The sequence below is a fragment of the Leishmania martiniquensis genome, chromosome 11, assembly GCF_017916325.1.
Source record: "Leishmania martiniquensis isolate LSCM1 chromosome 11, whole genome shotgun sequence".
Lineage (NCBI taxonomy): Eukaryota > Euglenozoa > Kinetoplastea > Trypanosomatida > Trypanosomatidae > Leishmania > Leishmania martiniquensis.
The window spans coordinates 559,429-572,227 of record NC_090146.1 but is presented as its reverse complement, the minus strand read 5'-3'; the positions used below and the strand labels follow the sequence as shown (position 1 = coordinate 572,227).

Genomic DNA, 12,799 nt, shown 5'->3' with positions numbered 1-12,799 from the left:
TCTTCTCTCTGCTCAGTGGCAAAGCCCCATCAAGAGAAGTGAAAGAAGCAAGCCGCTGCTGTTTCCCCCCCCTCCACTCCACCTATCGCCCCAAGGTGACGATTCCTCGCCAAAACGAACTCTCTGTTGTCCCACCTATTTGCCTTCGGTGGCGGGAACGCTGCTCCAATGACGAGAGCGCGCGCATTCCTATACCTGTGCCATTGGAGACACCCAGTATTCCCCCACCATCACCACCACACACACACAGTCTGTGTAAGGAAGCAAAGAAGGTCCCGCTATGTTCTGCCGATGCCGTATACCACTTATGGTGGTGACACAGAATCACGCAGCTGCAACGTTGGAGAGGTCAGAGCGATGGGTCGCTGCGGATGTCGGCGCTCAAGTTGACGCCATCCATGTAATGAGCGAAGCACCACCTTCACTTGGGCGCTCCAAAGCCGACCCTCACTGTGCACTGCCGTGGGGAGACAAATCCGCGCCGCAAGTGAGACATCATGTGACGAATGGAGTGATCAGTAGCGACTGTGATGCGGCCCGCAGAGCTGTGGGCGGTAGTGGGCAGGGCTGACGGCAAGGGCCATGCAACAGTCACGGGGTGCGCCTCACTTCGGTGATGCATGTCACCACGGCTTCCCTGCAGAGCTAGGAGGGCCTGTGACAGGACGGGCGGTGTGAAGTGGAGCTCACGTCGCAAGGCGGACAGAAGGGACGCGTTGAATAAGTCAGCGGGAAGGTAAAAAAAACCTAAAAAAGGCCAATGTCAAGAGTGCTGATTCGCAAAGAAGTAGAGTGAGTGCTAATACCTTCCCCTTAACCCTTCCCGCCGTCCTCTTTCCGACTGGCCCGTCACTGCGCAACACAAAAAAGGCACCCTTACGGAGTAGCGGAAAAGGCGAAGCGGAGCCTTGGATGCAGCGAGTGACACTATAGAAAAACGGCCGTTCCTGCGCGGGCGCCCGAGTGCTCGCTGTCTCAACAAAGACACACCAAAGCGTCATCATTGCGTTCTTCTCCGTACTCTCCTCTACCTCTAGCAGTGGCGTCCAGAGCCAGATGAGTGTCTGGTAGCGCTGCCAATACCAGTGCCGCTACGTGTCACGGTCATGCAGACAAAGGCCAAGAAAACACTCTTGCACAGCAATGGTAAGCAGCGCATGACAGATGAGAGTAAGTAATAATAACAATAAGGGAAGCGGTCTCTGGCCATCCAACGCGTATACCCATACACTACGCTGGTCTCCACGAAAGCGGTCGGCCGTTGCGCTTGGACGTTTCTTTTTCCTGGCTACATGGCTGACCGAGGCCACGAATGTGACGGCAGCTGGCCAAGGTTCCTACATCACCTGCAGCAGGGCCGAGGTGCGCTTGTAAAACACGTAGGCCGACGGGGCTGCGAATAGGTTCACCACCGTGCACACAATCAACGGCACGGCAAAGCAGATCACGCCCTCGCAGGAGTCCCCCTTCCCGTGCCCCTGCTCTGCCTGGTAGTGATCGTACAGGGGGCCGAAGAGCGCCATGTTGAAGATGAGCGGTGAAATCATGCCGGCTGTGTACAAAAAGCTGTAATGCTTGCCGCAGTTCGCCGAGCTGAAGAGGGATGTGACGATGAGCACCGTACTCCCCCAGGAGAAGCCGACGCCAAGGCCGACCACGAAAAATGGCACGAATAGAAAATGAGCTGGGGTGAAGAAGAATAGTGGCAGCCCGATGATGTTGAGGAGCGGGGCGACCAGCAACAATGCGGAAACATGAATGCGCCGCCGCTCCATGCAGGGGTACAAAGCACCAACAAGAATGCGACCCACCGCGCTTGCCACCCCGTAGATCGACACAAAAACGCTGTTGACGGTGAGAGAGAAGGTGCCGCGTGCAATGGCTTGATAGATATGGCTGCTGTTGGTCGACACCACCGTCATGGCACTCCACGCTCCAAAGCAGACGAGCCACAACAACCACAGCTCACAGTACTGTAAGTTTTCCCACAACGACTTGGAGTTCAACACATCAGCACTCTCCTGCGTGTCGCTACCACCGGCACCGAGCTCCGCCGGCGGTAGCATTGGCTCGGCTTTCGACGGCATCGCTGACGCCTCTAACTCGTCTTTCAGCCCAGCAGCGGGCTGCACCTCGGTCGACGGCACAGCGCACGTGCTCAGATCGTCTACGGCGCCGTAGCAGCGATCATCCTCCTTGACCATCACGGCATCGTCGCTTGCCCTAGCTGCGGCTGGAGAGAGGACAAAACCGGACGCCTCTACAGCCGATGCCCTGTTTTCAGGGCCGCCCATGTGTGTTTCGCTCGCACCGCGGCGGCGGTTCACTTCGTAGCTCGGTGTAGTGAAGATCATGGCCGTGAAAGAGGCGCAAAGGCCGATCGTGGCGAATCCGATGACCACGCGCCATGGAATACTCAAGGGGTGGACATAGTTTTCGACGAGCGAGGTGACCATGACAAAGGCGACGCTGACGCAGAGAATGACGGTCCCGACGTTGAAGGGAAGTGCAAACATGCGCGGCTCGCCGCCACCTCGGGCGCAAGTATCGGCATCCACAACGTTGATACCAACACAGCGCGTAGCGGTGGTTGGAAGGCGCAAAAATAGCACACCCAATGTCCCTGCAAAAGCCGAGTAGAGGCACAGAAAGGCAAAGAAAGGCGCAATGCCATCAAATTCCTTTTCAAAAAAGGCGATGTAGATCTGCGCCACCAGGGAGCTGCCAAGGCCCATGAAGGTCTTCTGAATCAAGATGACGCGCCCCCGATAGCAGGAGAAAGACTTCAAATTGGTAAGTATGCTGCCTGTTTCATAGAAACTGGCAGAGAGCTGCGATAAACCGTAAAAGATCGACACAACCACTGTGTTGGAGGACAGTGCACCGCTGAAAATGAAGTACATCCCTGCCCAGCCCGTCACGTTGAGCAGTGTTCCGGCAACTAACGTGGCGGTAGGACCTTTGCGATCATACAAGAAGCCAGTCGGCAGAGAAAAGTAGCTGAGAAGCACCCCGACGGTAGAGACGGCGTCAATCTGAAACTGGCTGTACCTGAACCCCTCGCCCTTCATGTAAGGACTGAAAATGCCAAAGCAGAAACAGGCGCCATTGTTCACGCAAAGCAGAATGCCAATGCAGAACTGGCAAAACCACCTCTTTTCCAGGGTGTGCTCAAGCAGGCCAGCGCGGTACACGCTCCCTGGTTGCGGGTTGGCTGCGTCGGCTGCCATGAACGTCGCACGACGCGGCGCGCCTATTGAGTGGTGACAGAAGAAGAGGGCAAATATGTGCGAAGAAAAAACTGCGCGAGAGAGAGAGAGAGGCTGCGCGAGAAGTCAACAGCTGGCGCGCTATGTCAGAAGGGAAGAGAGAGAGCAAAGCCGCACCGCTGTAGGTGGGGATAACAGAAGAGAAGTTCCAACGACAGCAGCAACTTTTTCGTGCGCTCTCCATTTGGTAGCAGGAATGCTGTATCGCAGTAGTGCCACGGGACCTGCCCTGGAGCAACCGATGTGGTTGAACCGGGTCGATGCCGCCATATGATGAAGTATGGCCACGTCACTTCGGTGGCCAGCTCGCTCGCGGCGCCGCAGCTCAATACGGCAAAGGTACAGCAGCAGATGAGAAATGGGAGACTTGGTGGGCACTGGCGACGACACACATGTCTGTAGCCGTGGGGCCTAAAATATATACAAGGCAAATCCTGCCTCTTCTCCGGTCGTACTGTTCACACCGGCGAGCGCCACTGCACCTCCCCCCCGGGCTTCGCACCTGTCGTCTGCTTCAGAGGTCGGATACTAGATTAGGTCAAAAACTATGGCACGCCGATGCAGCTGCATGCGCGCATACGCACCCGCTGAAGCGGCACCGACTACGTACGCTACATCACATCTCCATGCGTGCATGTCCGCAAGCCAACAGAGAAGAGATTTCTATTTTACATTTTGGGCGCCGCGAACCCGAATGGGGAAGAGGAAGGTGCTTGAGACAACAGTGAACGAGACGCAAAACAGTCACTCTCGCTCAAGGGCCCCTGCAACGAGCTGAAGGGGAGGGAGGGGGCCAGAGTAGCTACAGCAAATCATACTAGTGAGCGCCACCTCCCCTTTTTACAGTAGCAAACGCGGCGGCACCACATAAGGAGACGGTCAACGGAGCGTGTGGGGGGGGAGTGGAGAGGAACACGTCTGCTACACCACGCTCCCATTGCGCGCACATGGCACAAAGCTACGCCGGGCGCATGTCCACACCGGTCTCGGAGCTGGAGAGGGAGCGCTCCTCATTCGGCTGCTCTGTGTCGTCCGCCAGTATGTGTGGAAGTTGAAGCACCGGCTTGTGCACCGCCCAGCCCAGGCACGTTACGCCGTCACCGAGCTGCGTCGACTGTGCCGTGTCCGTAGTGCACCACCACACACCCACCTCCGCTAAGCCGCCCTCATGCACGACACTGATCTGGGAGTCCTTCATGCCGTGAGGCTGGAAACCAGTCAGCTCCACCTGCACATCTGTGGTGATGCCAGGCGCCACAAATTGACGCGAGTAGGAAACGAACAGAAAAGGACGCACGAGGGCGCCGACGCGGACACGGTAACGGCAGGGGACCGTCGATATGTTGGTTAACCTCACCGTCGCCACGTATCTCCGCCCGGGAAGCACCTTTCCAAAGTCGAGCTGCCTCGGCTGCACCTCCAGCAGTGGCGTATGAAATCGGGTCGAGGCATTGGTCCCCGTGTGCTCGTCCGCCGCAGGTCGATACGAGTGCATCAATGGCACCTTCGTCGACTGAGTAAAGAGGGTATTCTTGCGCACTGCAGATAGGACTCGCAGCGATGCTGCAGCCGCGGTGCCGATTGCGGCTGCATCTGTAGAGGGGCTTGCCGTGTCCGCTCGCGCAGTGTCCATAGAGCTTTCCTTATCCTTCGCCGAGCTGCTCCGAGACAGCTGCGCCGCCTGTGGGCACAGGACCGACGACCAGTAGTTCAGAGAGCCGCCGCGCCCACCTGGCGCTGCAGGCAACGCTGTAACGCGGCGACCATTTGTGCGTGGCGCGATCGGCGGCTTCTCTTCGCTGTGCATCAGGATAGGGGTAGCTGGTTCCGCGTCAAGCAGCTCGGCTACCTGCGATACCGCTACCGCAGCTGCCGGGCTCTTCTTCTCGGCGTCGGCAACACTGGCACCGCACCCGGAACTCCTAGGCATAAGACTACCGGCGCTGCACCAAGACGGCACGGAGGCGCCCTCAGAGGAGGGCAGCAGCACCAGAACATGTTTCTGCACCGCGGCGGCCTCTCCCGGAGGGTTTTCCGCGCCTGCTTCAGTGAGAGGCACCAATTTCTCATGGACCAGGGAAGCTTTGATGAGTCTGAAGGCACACCTCTCCAGTGAATGGTCCCCTTGGACCCCATTTGATGCTTTCACCGAGTACTCAGGGATCCAGCTCCGGTGCTGCTTCCACCACATTACCCACTGTTTCCACGACGCTGCATCAAGCACTGTGAGCACTGTGCCGTCTTCCTGCAACGCGATGCAGCGCACCTGGAGCTGCGTACGTGTAACAGGAGGCTGAATAGACAACGCCCTGTAGGGTGACGCACGAGTAGTACTCGCCGAAACGCGCGCAGGCTCTGCTGGTGAAAGAAGCGGCGACACTTGTAGGTGGAGCGAGTCATCGTGGCCTTCGGCTGGCGCTGTTGCCAGCTCGCCGTCCTCGCCACTAACGACGCGGCGAAAGCTGAGGCTCGGGTACTCTGGCAGCAGTAGCGCCTCCGCTATCTTCTTCTTAGGCCTCTTGTATTGCTCTGGCAGCACTAACTGGCGATGGCGCGGCTCCTCACCATACTGCACCTCCTCAAAACAACGCCCAAACGGCGAGACGCGGTAGACATGGTCTACACCCACACAACCATAGACCCCTCCGTACGCACAGTCTACCGCGAAAACGCCGCCGGGGCTGCCCTGCTCATCGCACCCCCTTGAGAAATCACGGCCTTGCGTGAAGACAGAGATGCGGCAGCTGCTCCTCGATACACTCGCGGCCACCCTAACGCCCTCAGCCTCTCCGTCGCCCACAAAGAGAGAGAACGCGTCTGTGTTGGGCTGGTAGGTGAACCGGTCGCACTTGTCCTCGTCGGCCGCTAAGGCAATCTCGTTGGCCACCGCGTCACAGTACACCATTGGAGCCCCTGCGAATCGCCATGACCACATACCAACGTTGTCGCCCCGTTCCACCATCACACCATCACCAAAGCGGATGCGGCGAGCGAGGCCCAGGTGGGAATATATCAAGCCCGCCCGATCGATACTGTCTGTGCCGCCAGGCTCGACTATTTCCACTTGCACTCCGTCCTCCCGCTCTACGCAGTGTACTGATGGGGCGATTACTGCAGTTGCCCGCCCCCGCTGCAGTTCATGAACGACACGTCCGCCTTCGGCACCCTCGTAAAGAATGCATCGGCCATCGAGGAGGACAAGCAGCCGGGACTGATCAGAGACGGAAGCATAGCTTCCACCCTTGTATAGGTAAAGGCGCACGCCAGATGCGAGGTCGGGCGAGCACACCTCCACCACGCCATCTACAAAAACGCGGATCGCTTCCAGGTACGCTACCGTTGCCACGCTCACCTTTCCCTGCTTCCACAGGTGCACGGTGAGGAGTATGCGCGGCCTAAGGTGCGCACTGTGCAGGCTGGGCGTGAGGCATCGGAGATGGATCCCCGGTACCCCTGCTTTCGACGCGGTGGCTGTCATGACGCAGAGGTATAGCGGGAAGTAAGCGTGCACGCGCATTACTATGCGCGCTGGAGCAGCCTTTCTATCGCCGTTCTCAGGGTCAGGTGGAGGCGGCGGTGGCGGCAGCGCCGCGAGCAGTGTTTCAGTGATTTGCTCCAAAGTGAGTTGAGTAGCGGCGGCGCTCTTGTCGCGCGGTTTGGAGGCTTTTCCAGCGCGCTTGAACTGTGCTTCGTATTGCACAATGGCAGCCTCCTTGGCGGCTGCGACAGCGGCAGTGTGGGACGCGTGGGCAACCGCCTCTGCGTTATCAGCGACCACCTCCGTTATGACACGCAGTTGATGCCCGACCGACAAAAAGCCACGGACACCAGATGGAACGAGCGGCTCTGGCAGCGGTGTACTCGCGCTTGCATCGGGGGCCGGGGCTTTCGCGGAGCCGCCAACCACCTCTGCCGGGCACTCTAGCATAAACCCGGCCTGGAGATGGATGCCAGCGTCCATGATAGCGCACCGCACCTGCGCCGTGTTTGCGGCCGTCCGCGACACCTCAACGACTGTGCTGTCCGCTGCTCGCATCCACTGTGTCTCCGTGACGACGGCACGGCACGCCGCCGCCCCGCACAACAGCTCCTGCACAGGAGGACGGGCGTGCGACAAACGCACCTGCTCCAGCACACGTCGCCGGCGCAGGTGCTGGCTCACAAGATCCACGTGGTCGATGGTAGGGCAAGCATCAGGTGCCATTCTGCTGGCTGTGGACGTCCGCGCAGCGGCGGCTTCGTCCTCCGCAGGCACGCCATTCTCGGCGCGACTCGAGTCTGACGCCGTCTGTACAGACGACGCGTCCTCTTCCTCCTCCTCCTCCGTCTCTTCGCCCAGGGAGGACGGTGCGTAGTGGTGAGCCTCCGCCTCGAGGAAGCCCTCCTCATGAAAAAAACGGGGAAAGCTGGTGGGGCAGTCGAGTAGGTGCGCCGCGTGCCGTGTGCGCGGCGCGCCCACAACTTCGGTGGGCTGGTGCATACAGCACAGTGTGGTTCCTTCCCAATGGTGAACGGCAGTGTGCCACCCATGCTGGTCGCGGGCAAGAAACGAGTCACGCATCCAGTGCAGCGCGTCAGCTTCGCCGGCAGTCATCACAACAGCCGTCGAGACGCTTGGCAGCGAAGCTGATCCGACTTCCGCAGTGACAGTTTGCGCCAGAGCTTCCTCGACGGAGGCGGCAGCGAGGGCGGCGGAAGCGGAACCCGAGATGAGGGCTGCCCCGCAAGCGGCAGGTTCCTCGTCCACATTGCCCGCCGTGACCTTGTCCTTCACAGACGGCAATGCGGCTCCAGAAGCCACTGTTGCAGTGGCGTGGCACTTGGCACACACATTAGCGACGTCCTCAGCGAGCTGCGCTGCAGACGTCTCGGCGGAGGTGCGCAGCGTGGATGCCCCCTGAGGCGAGGCAACCTGAGAAAGGCAGCCCTGCAGGCATTCCTGAATTGCCTCCCGAGTCGCTAAAGTGCTGTTCGCACTCCCCTGAGAGGGTCCAACCCACCAGCGTTGCATATACGCGCGGTACTCAAACTGCTCTGCCGCAACTTCTGCCATAGTCGAAGGGTGCGGCGTCGTGGTGGGGGGATCGTCTGAAGTCGGCAGTAGAATGTTGCCCTCGTTCCCGCCGCTCTTGCGCTTGCTGGGGCGCTGTTCTGCGGCGGCCGCCGCCGCCGAATCCTCGAGTGTCACGGCAGACAATGCCGCCTCCGAGTCAATTAGGGGCCTGTAGGCTGGCACCTGCACCAGGGAGCGGCCCGCTCGCCACGTGTCGTATCGCACCCAGGAAGCGAACACGCGCAGCAGCAGTAAGTCTAAAAGGGACAAAAACTGCGCCACCGGGACCGCCGGACGTAGGAGAGTCGCGGCCTGTGGGCCCGGGCTGGCAGTGCTAACGCTCTCTGTCGGATACATCACGTGCTGAAGGAGAACGTTTTGAAAAGCGCTGTCGCCTGCTTGAGCAAGCCGCGCTCCCTCAAGGGCCGCCAGCACATCGTTCACCCCACCACCACTTCCACACACGCTCTGTCGTTTGCTCATCGTGGAAGAGGAGGCGGCAGCCCCCGCGCCAGGGCCTCGACCTCTCCCCCGTTCGCTCGGAGGGTTCGAGCCTAAATTGCCCGTTGTGCCCTTGGGCACACCACCTCCAGTGGTGGAAGTCAACTCGCGCACCGCGCACGGCGACTCCAGAATCACTACTGCAGCCATGCCCGCCACATCGCACGCCAACTTTGTGACGACTGTGGGCGACAGAGGCGCGTTTACTATACACACAGCTGGTGGAAGACGCCCACCGGCATTCATACGGTGGTCGTCTTCCCCATCGACAGATGCGTCATCGTCGGCGCCCTCTGAGTCGGAGCGCTCCTGCATATCTGCGTGTGCGGCAGCTAGCGCTTCTTCAGCCGAAAGGCCATCCTCCATGTATTCTGCCTGAAGGGCGGAAAGCTGCGCCTCCTTCGCTCGGGCCGCGACCAGCTCTGCTTCTCGTCGCGCTGCGTCGATCATGCCGAGTGCACTCTGAACACCTACGCTCAGGCGGTCTGGAAGCGATGACACACCAGACGGCAATTTCACGTCTATCACTGAAGCATTGTTTGCCTCCAGGAATGTCCCGCTTGGATTGGCAGCGGTGGAGACGTTTAAGATATAGAAGTCGCCCTTTCGGAAGCGGGGCTGAAGAAGCTGGGCGACCCTTGCCGCGTCCATGTTTTCTGGCGTGTGCGAGTTGAGGCAGAAGATGATTGGGCGAAACTGTTGGTCCGGCGCAGCCCCCTGGTCCCTTGGCGCAGCACCATCCGTCTCCATCGCCGTGACTGAGCGGACCGATTTCCGTACGAGCGGCGCGGTAAGAGAGCCGCCTCTTGACGCGTTTCGATTGGCAATTCGATCTCAACGTCGGCGTGCGTGAGAAGCTCACTACAGGTGCACGTATGTGGAAAGCTAAAAGAATGGCATCATAAATACCGACACCACTTAAGTGAAGACAGGTTGAGGAGGGTGGGGGAGCAGGCGACATAGCGGGGAAGGAGAGGGATAACATCTGATATGCGGTCGCGCGCTTGGCTTGCACAGTCTGCGCTTCCACCTTCCTAGAAGAAACGAAGGCGGCGAGCTCGACCGGATTGGTATTTTTGATAACGTTTTCGCTTTCACCCTGCCAACGCCTTCTCGACGGTGAAGGAAGCTGCCTGTGACTTTAGGGCGGCGCACGAAGGCGCATCTGAGGCAGAAAGAAATGTTACAACCGAAGGTGAGTGATTGTGAAAAAATGAGAAGAGGAGAGAGCAAAAAGAGGCACACAGATGGCCGTGCGCAGACACACAAACACACACGCACACGCACACGCGTCGTAGAGTGCACTACCGTCGCTCCAATCAGCGGAGATGACTTCGCCCATTCCCAGTTGGATTTGTAGTCTCCTCACCACGTGGGAGGAGGTGACGCGACTCCGCTAAGGCTCCGTAAGACTACCTCCAAAGACTGCCTTTTAGCCAGAAAAGGCAGTGGCGCATCAAGAGGTGTCGGGGAAAAGGAAAGATTGGGGTACTTCGGAAGGTTACACGAGGGATGACAGCCATCGCGTCTACGTGGACCGGAACGATGCGAGCCGTTGGACACAACAGAGGAGGTTGACAAAGAAAGCAGATAAGAAGGGCAAAAGAATACTCAGGCGTTGAGCGCACGAGATGGCGTTGTGCAAGTCCCACGGCGTCTTCAAAGAATCACGAGCTATGCGACTTCCACGCACATCGATCGACCAGCGGCGAGCGACTCGGGGGGAGAGTGCAGAGGGGGGCGGCAAAGATGGAGAGGCGCGTGGATAACCTCCTCAGTGCCTTTTCCCAAAGGCATCTCATCCACGCCTTCTTTTCACCGAAAGAGCAACTGAGCCGCCTACTTGACGGGGTGCTCATGCGCGGCCTCTCAACCCCTGCCGACGCAAAGAAAAACAGGCTGTCTAACGACGCGTGTCATCGAGTCCCGTTCCTCTCCGCCTCTGTTGCACTGTTGGCGTTCCTAACGACCAAGAAGAGATGCGCCTAGGCGTCTACACAATACTTTCCGCAGAATATTTGTCACGGGCGCTGCACCACCTCGACGCTCACCCATGGCACTGCTGGCGAGAAGCATCGACCACTTTGGTCGCGACCTTTTTGAGCGACCTTATGGCGGCTATAAATCCCCTTCGCGTGAAGAGATGTTGGTCGTGAGAAGGAGCAGCGTAGCCGCCCATCCGGCTGCCGCGTACGTGACGCTACGCGTGCGGGTGTACACCAGCGCATAGATCATGAGCGGGACGCTGATGCAGCGAACTGGATGTTTGGGCCCCGTGAAACTCTCCGACGTGCAGATGCGCAGTGGTGCCGCAAACATCTTCACCACCTGTGTGATGTGTCGGACTAGCCTCGCGACCTTGGGTGCGTCGCCGGGGGCCTTTCCGAACGCGGCCTCCACGGAACTCGCTGCAAGCGCCGCCAGTATACCGGCTGGTGCGTCCACCAAAAGTAGAGATGCGAGATAAAAGGTTATGGGCCCGTAATCAGCAGCGTACGGAACGCCACTGCAACCCGCCAGGAGGAAGATTCCAGACACAATCGTTAACTTCTCCTCCGTGCTGCCAACGAGCAGCACGTTGGGCTTCCACCGGCGCATCGTACGCTTTGCCACCTCAACGAGGCGCGGCACGAAGATGGTCTGGAGCACGAGATTGAAGCACAGGTGCGCGCCTATGAAAGAGTACGGCAAGCCGAAGGAGGGCCCCACAATTGGGTACATGACCTGATTCACTGATGCAGCCAGCAAAACGGCCGTGAGAAGTGCCACGGCGCGGTATACGACCGTCGGCGCCCGCGCAAGGCTGGGGAGCCACTGGGCGTACTCTTGACTGACTCGGGCGGTCACCACAACGGTTCGACTGCCAAGCAGGAAGCGTGCAAGCACCAGTGCTGCAGCGAGGGCCTCCAGTCCCATAAACAGGCGGACTACCTGCACCGCATTGCCCGTGATATCACCTGCGATTCCACTGAGCAGCATGCCGGCCATCATACCATACTGAGAAGCTGCGCTGACATCAACGATGGGCATGTGCAGCGCGTTCGCAGTGACGGCGAAAAATGTTTTGTCGTGCCGAAAGAAACCGTTCACAACACAAGCGGCAAAGAAGAGCGATAACGCGCGGTGCGATAAGCTCAGCGCTACGATAGCCGTGCTGCCAGTAGTGCACAAGAGTGTGCCGAGGAGCAACGCGCAGGCACCAACGTGCAGCGTGAGCTGCTCGGCCACAAGTGTTGTGACGAGCTGCGGAACGAGAAAGCACAACTGGCAGGCTGCTAGATGAGCACCAGAGGGAAACGACACATACGCAGCCTGCGCACCGATCATCGGCACCCCTGAAACAATCACCATGCTGTTGAGAAAGGCAGCCGCCATGATGAGCGGCTCTCGGGCCGCCAGTGGCGGAGCACCGACTCGCGCTTTCATAGAAGTGTCAGCGGCTTTTGCCGGCATTCTATCCTTGCCAGGCGCGATTTTTCTGAGTGTAATGCATGTACAATGGGGAGAAAGAAAGGAGCAGTTGTATGCTACCGTGGTGTTCTCGCGATGGCAGGTTGGGAGCCCCGATTACACGGCCGACCGAAGGTGCGGCCTGGACTGTCGAAGTCGCAGACAAGCAAGCGACAGAAAGCAGCGAACCGCAGGGATGCCAATAGCCCTTTGGGTGAGGGGAATTTGGGGAGAAGAGCACATGATTCAAGAGGACAGTTAACTGGAGAGCCATAGCAGCTAAGCATCGTGGGGCCCACGACCGCCACACCATGAGAGCGGCGGTCGAATGCGAGTGAGCGATCCTGTCGTTGCTACACTCACTGCCGCCCGTTAGTCTTGCGTGTCGCATGCCAGGAAAGAAAGCACCTGCATGCCCCATGCGAGTGTATGCGGAGAACGTTGGAATCCATTATGGTGTCACCCCCTTCTTCGCCTACCTCTTGCCCTTATGAGTATTGGCGTACGCTAAGACTGTCGGCGCAGG

At 59.1% G+C, this 12,799-nt stretch overlaps 3 protein-coding genes across 3 annotated transcripts; all 3 read right to left on the bottom strand.

Annotated features, from left to right (window-relative positions):
- Nucleotides 1-1,337: 1,337 nt before the first annotated feature.
- On the bottom strand, nt 1,338-3,230 carry LSCM1_06635 (uncharacterized protein; the record flags this gene model as incomplete). Its single annotated transcript, XM_067324047.1, has 1 exon — nt 1,338-3,230. One exon carries the CDS (start codon nt 3,228-3,230, stop codon nt 1,338-1,340), a length of 1,893 nt encoding a protein of 630 aa, XP_067180588.1.
- Nucleotides 3,231-4,227: 997 nt separating this feature from the next.
- On the bottom strand, nt 4,228-9,573 carry LSCM1_06634 (uncharacterized protein; the record flags this gene model as incomplete). The annotated part of the gene is made up of 1 exon (XM_067324046.1): nt 4,228-9,573. The coding sequence occupies one exon, from the start codon at nt 9,571-9,573 to the stop codon at nt 4,228-4,230; it is 5,346 nt and encodes a 1,781-aa protein (XP_067180587.1).
- A 1,368-nt stretch (nt 9,574-10,941) lies between these two features.
- On the bottom strand, nt 10,942-12,276 carry LSCM1_06633 (uncharacterized protein; the record flags this gene model as incomplete). The annotated part of the gene is made up of 1 exon (XM_067324045.1): nt 10,942-12,276. The coding sequence occupies one exon, from the start codon at nt 12,274-12,276 to the stop codon at nt 10,942-10,944; it is 1,335 nt and encodes a 444-aa protein (XP_067180586.1).
- Between the last annotated feature and the right edge of the window lie 523 nt (nt 12,277-12,799).